Source organism: Manihot esculenta, chromosome 18, assembly GCF_001659605.2.
Source record: "Manihot esculenta cultivar AM560-2 chromosome 18, M.esculenta_v8, whole genome shotgun sequence".
NCBI lineage: Eukaryota > Viridiplantae > Streptophyta > Magnoliopsida > Malpighiales > Euphorbiaceae > Manihot > Manihot esculenta.
The window spans coordinates 12,506,632-12,512,368 of NC_035178.2; the positions used below are offsets into that span (position 1 = coordinate 12,506,632).

The following is a 5,737-nucleotide window of genomic DNA, read 5'->3' on the forward strand; positions in this document are numbered from 1 at the left end:
ATATCTCATTGCATCGTTAATAAATCAAATCTGTTTTCATTGGAATCTTTCACTAGGCTAAGCGCTTTCATCATCAACCATCCTGATGAGGTCCACTATATCACATCTCCTTTCTCCGACGTTACTGCCTCCTCCCCTTAACATTCGCCGGAAAACTCCAACTTTTCCGCTGAAGAACTCGCGAAAATTTTCGAGTAGCAGTAGAACAAGGACCTCAGAAATACAACTCAAAGTATCATCATCATCATCAGAAAATCAAACGGTCACTTTTGCACCATCACCAACAAGGAAAGACGATGATGATGTTGATGATTCCGATGTATTACCGTCTGCATCGGATGTAGTGAGGAGCTTTTATAAAGGAATCAACGATCGCGATCTCGGCTCCGTGGAGGAGTTAATTGCAGAGAAGTGTGTGTACGAAGATCTTATCTTTCCGCGGCCGTTCGTTGGTCGGAAGGTAATCTTGCTACTAATTCTTTCTCTGCCACTCGTTTCTTCGAATTCCATTGCTTTCTGTTTTAGTTAGGGCTTGTCAAAGGCCGGGTTGGCTGGGCTGGGCCACATGTGGACTGAGCCCATGACAAAAATTTTGAAGTCAATCTTTTAATCATCGAGAGTTATTAAAGGGAAATATTATTATGCAGGCAATATTAGAGTTCTTTAAGAAGTTCATTGATTCATTCAGCAAGGACCTCCAATTCGCTATTGAAGATATCTCTGCTGAGGATTCCTTAGCAGTTGGAGTCACATGGCATTTAGGTATCAACATAGCACATGTTGTTTTCTCTATGTACTCTTTTAAGTAGTTATAAACTTTTTTGAAATTAAGAATTAAATTCAGTTAGATTTTTTTTTTCTCAATGAAAAAAAATTTAATTATTTTCAATTTAAATAATTTTATTTGAAAAAAAAATAAAATTATGCATAATTTTATAAAAATCAATTTAAATACTTTTTTATACAATAAATCACTCCAAATGAAGAATTGGGCTTTTAAATATGAAAAATTACTATTTAGCTTATTTAATATGGAGAAACTGGTTAATTTTTCAGTTTTGAAAAATAATATTTTAAGAGGTGTATTTATTAATTTATTAATTTTAACGGTTAAATATTTTATTATTTAATTTTTATAATTTTAAAAAACTCGTTAGTTGGTATTTTAAATTTTTAAAAAAATTATAAATTAATTTCTTTATCTAAGGGTATTTTTGAGCTTTTTGTAATACGTAATAGTGAAGATTAACAGAAAAATTAATTAGTAAATTTTTTAAATATAAGATATTTTTTTATTTATTTTTAAAAATAAATAAACTAATTAATAAATTTTTTTATAATATAAAAATTAAATAATAAATTTTCCCCAGTTTTTCTGAGCTTGGAGTGGTAACTGAATGTAACAGAATGGAAGGGAAAGGCATTCCCATTTAGCAAAGGATGCAGCTTTTATAGGCTAGAGGTCATCAACGGCACAAGACAAATAATGTAAGTGAAAGCTTTTATGTAATGTTTTTTGCATTAATTATAGATATTGTGTTAGATTTGAATTAGATTTAGATTCAAGCCATATTCATCGTTATAAATTAAATCGGTTACATGTCCAAATTTTACTCCTATACTTATTGAAAATATTCAAATTAGCTATTTTTAACGTTTTTTTTTTTCAAATTAATCTGAAAGTTCCTTTTAAACTCAATTTGTAGCTTTTTTTTAAAAAATTTTTTTTTGATATATTGATTTACATCTATACAAATAAAAAAAGCTGGATTTCTTGATCTTCTTGTTTTGAGAGTAAAATTAAGCTTAAAATAAAATTGGTAAGTTAATTCGGATAAAAAGTGGAAAGTAGGCTAAAACTAAACATTCCCATTAATTATTGAGGTGAAATTGAGCATTAATACAAAATAAATCTCTAGATAGGATATTTACTCTTTAAAAAATAACATAAATTCCAAATAAAGAAGAAAAGAATGAATAAAATGGAAATTCAGGTGCACATGTTCATCAAATGGAAGATAAGAAGGAATCCTGAACTAGTGGGATTGATCCCTGAGATAGAAAATTGAGCTCTCTTCATCATAATCATTGAGCACAACTTTGTATCAACAACCAAATTATAATTATTATTGTCTGCCATCCATTAATGGCGTTCGCAAATAGGGGAGAGCATTTTTCGGTTTAAACCGAAAAACCGAACCGAACTGATTAATTTCGATTTTTCGGTTCGGTTAATCGGATTGATCGGTTTGGTTCGGTTAGTATATTTAAAATTATTCGGCTTTCGGTTCGGTTCGATTTAAACGTGTTAAATAACCGATCAAACCGAAAAACCGATTTAGTTGATGCCCGAGCCGTCCCCAGCCTGGCCTATCGTACCCAACCCAACCCAGCACCCCAACCCAGAATGTAATGAAGTCCATCCCTTTCGCAGAAACCCTCATTCTCCTCCAAGAAACCCTCCATCCCGTTCTGGCGTTCTCCAACATTCTCCTCCAAGAAACCCTCCATCCGTTCTGGCATTCTCCAACACTCTCCTCCAATCTCCCAATTCCCCCCCCCCCCCCCCGAACCCCTATTCTTCCAAATCCCGATTCGTCCCCCTGGCCTCTCCACACTCTCATAGTCAAATCCAAATCCCTAACAAATCAATCATCAAATCCCATTAATCTCTCTCTCTTTCACGTCGATCGTCAATCTTTTTCTCGTCGACCGCCGACCGTCGACCATCAACCTCTTTCCCGTCGATTTGCTGAGTTTCGCCGCCGACCATGGACTGATCTCTTGAGAGCAGAGGTACTACCGCTTTTGGCAATTTGTGTTACTTTTAATATTTGTTTGTCTTGGGTTGGGTATGGGTTTCTGGTATGGGTTCATGTATATTTGGGAAGGAAATTAATTCCAGGCATTTGCCTCAACCAATTATGTAGCATGTTTACTGTTGATATTCGTCCAGAGGTGAATAGTTGATCTTTTGAAATTATAGTTTTTGCTTCTTGAATTATGTTTAATTTATATCATCAGTTAAGCCACAAGATTATGAGGAACGAAGGTGTTTGGGAAGCTAAAAACAGAGGGAAAGTGAGGAACGAAAGAGGAAAAAAAAAAAAAAAAAAAAGCAAAGTGAGGAACGAAAGGGGTAGCTGCAACTCCGCTATTTCGACAGATTTCGGTTTATTAAATTATTTTGTTGAAATTAGAAATAAAAAATTAAAAAAAAATACAGATTTCGGTTTAAACCGAACCGAACCGATTTTTATCGGTTCGATTCGATTCGATTCGATTCGATTATACCTTCATAATCGGTTTATTCGGTTTTATAAATTTTAACAAATCGATTTTTGGTTTTATCGATTCAGTTCGGTTCGGAACCAAACCGACCGATTGCACAGCCCTATTCGCAAAGGTATACCAGATTGTAACGAATTCGACTCTTACTCCTTCCGATTTATTAATGTATAGAAAATTTTATTATTTAATTATTATATTAAAAAAATTTATTAATTGATATTTTTATTTTTAAAAGTATATTAAAATATTTTTGATATTTTAAAAAATATATTAATAGCTAATTTCATTAATTTGAATAATTAATTATTATAAAAATATTTTATAAGTCTAACTAACAATTTTTTTTAAATTATAATAATTTAATAATAAAATATTTAACGATTAAAATTAATAAAAAATTAATTAATAAATTTTTTAATATATTAAAAATATTTTAATATATTTTTAAAATAAAAAATTAATTAATTAATTTTTTTCATATTATATCGTGATTAATAGTAATTTTTTCTAATATATATTATAGCATTGAAGCATATGATGATAGCGTCTTCCTCTTTCTATCTTTTGACGGTTCACTTCTTCAACTTTGGATCAAACATTTATATCGAGAATAATGCTTAATTAATAAAAAATATAAAAAAGTCTTGCTATCCGAAAACTTAAGTTTAATTATTTGGAATTTTTATTTTACTAATTTTTATATTTATTTCAACACAAATGCATTCATATTTTTTGGATAATTATTTTATTTGTATTATGAAATCAGTTACGGTCGGGACATTGTTGAACCGGCAATCAAGCCTGGAGAGGCAGCTCTGGTATGTACATGTTCTTCCTCTATGTAAAAGCTGGATAACTATAAACTCTTCCTGAGCATCTAGAAATGTTTTCAAGAATTAGAAACTTGAATTCATGTGGGAATAAATTTAATAATTATCAAATTAAATATTTATATATAAATTTATACATCCTTTATATACATTTTAATTAATTTTGCAAGACTCATCACACCACCATTAAATCAGTTGTAGTATTCTGATTCAATTTATGGATAAATGAATTTTTTTAAATTATAACTGTAAACCTTTATCTATTAAATAAAAATTAATTATTAAATTTTTTAAAACGTTAAAAATATTTTAATATATATTTTAAAATCGAGTGATTAATTAGTAAAATTCTCCGTAAAAATTACATAATAATTTTTTTAAAAAAAATATGACCCTTTAAAAAACTCCTTTTTCCACTGTGCAGGTTGCCATCCAGGGTGTAGTTTGGTTGCTGCAACGCTTCCCTCAGCTGGCAGATCAGCTATGAATGATAAGCCTCTCCAAGATTTGTAATTATACCCTTTACTTGCAAAGTTAAAAAATAAACAATATTAATCAATTTATGTATGGAAAGATTATTAGTAAAATTCTCAAAGGGTAGAAAATAATTTCTTATTAAAAGAGTCATTTTTCCTTCAGAATGACTTAAATTTTATTTTTACCAAGAAAATATTTCTATTGATTAATTTTCCTGAATGCTCCAAACATCAGAAAGTATATTCCTAAAAAATTTTACATGAAACAAATGAAGCCTTAGGATTCGCATTTTATCCCCATTGAATTGGAAAAAGCTTATGCATATGTCAATCCTCAAAGCAAGCAAAAGATTATCTAATCACCAGAGGAAATCATAGCTATACAAGCTTCAAATGCAGACGACAAACTTTTCACACTAGAACCTTAATCCAACTCCATTGCATCAAACAATGCACGATTAATACAAAATTGAAAATCCTCATCAATGACCTCATATTTCCTTACCCTCGTTACACTCCACTGCATTTAGGACCTTAAAAATTAGCTTACAGCTGCAATTCAGTTTTGCATCTGCAGCACTGAATTTCTGCTGCACCAGAATTGAATGTCTGTGCCATTACAGAACTGAGATTCTGCTACTCTAATGCAGAACTGAGAAGCAAAACTGTTTGCTCAGAATGATCACAACAAATTGGACATTTAAGAAGTGATTAAACTTACTGGATTATCTACTAAATTATGCTCAAAAGTACTAGCTTCCTTCATCTATACCGATTGCTCAGGCTTTGAACTAAACTATGCAACAAATACACACCCATTTGCAACCAGAATAACTGTAATTGAAACTTTTAAAATCTAGCAGAAGAAACAAGCAGTCAAACATTTTCATCTTTTAACAGGAAAGATATTCATTGTTTGGAAAACCTATGCTTAGGAAATATATGCAAATCTGAAAACATGATCAACTTTACCTGCTTAGAAAAGGCCAAAGTTCTCTGACTTGGGCAAATCAAGTGAACTGCTCTCACAGTTGGGATTATTCACAAGAGCCTCCTCTGATGTCTAATCAAATACCAGTGCACAAATAAACCTATTAGCTGAATGTTGATCAATAAAAAAGCTCTTCTTCTCTATATATA

At 30.9% G+C, this 5,737-nt stretch overlaps 1 protein-coding gene across 1 annotated transcript; it reads left to right on the plus strand.

The window, feature by feature from the left end:
* Positions 1–4,812, plus strand: LOC110606846. The gene is made up of 5 exons (XM_043953302.1): positions 1–460; positions 648–762; positions 1,407–1,488; positions 4,058–4,109; positions 4,546–4,812. Exons 1-5 carry the CDS (start codon positions 86–88, stop codon positions 4,606–4,608), a joined length of 687 nt encoding a protein of 228 aa, XP_043809237.1. The 5' UTR covers positions 1–85; the 3' UTR covers positions 4,609–4,812.
* The last annotated feature ends 925 nt before the right edge of the window (positions 4,813–5,737 follow it).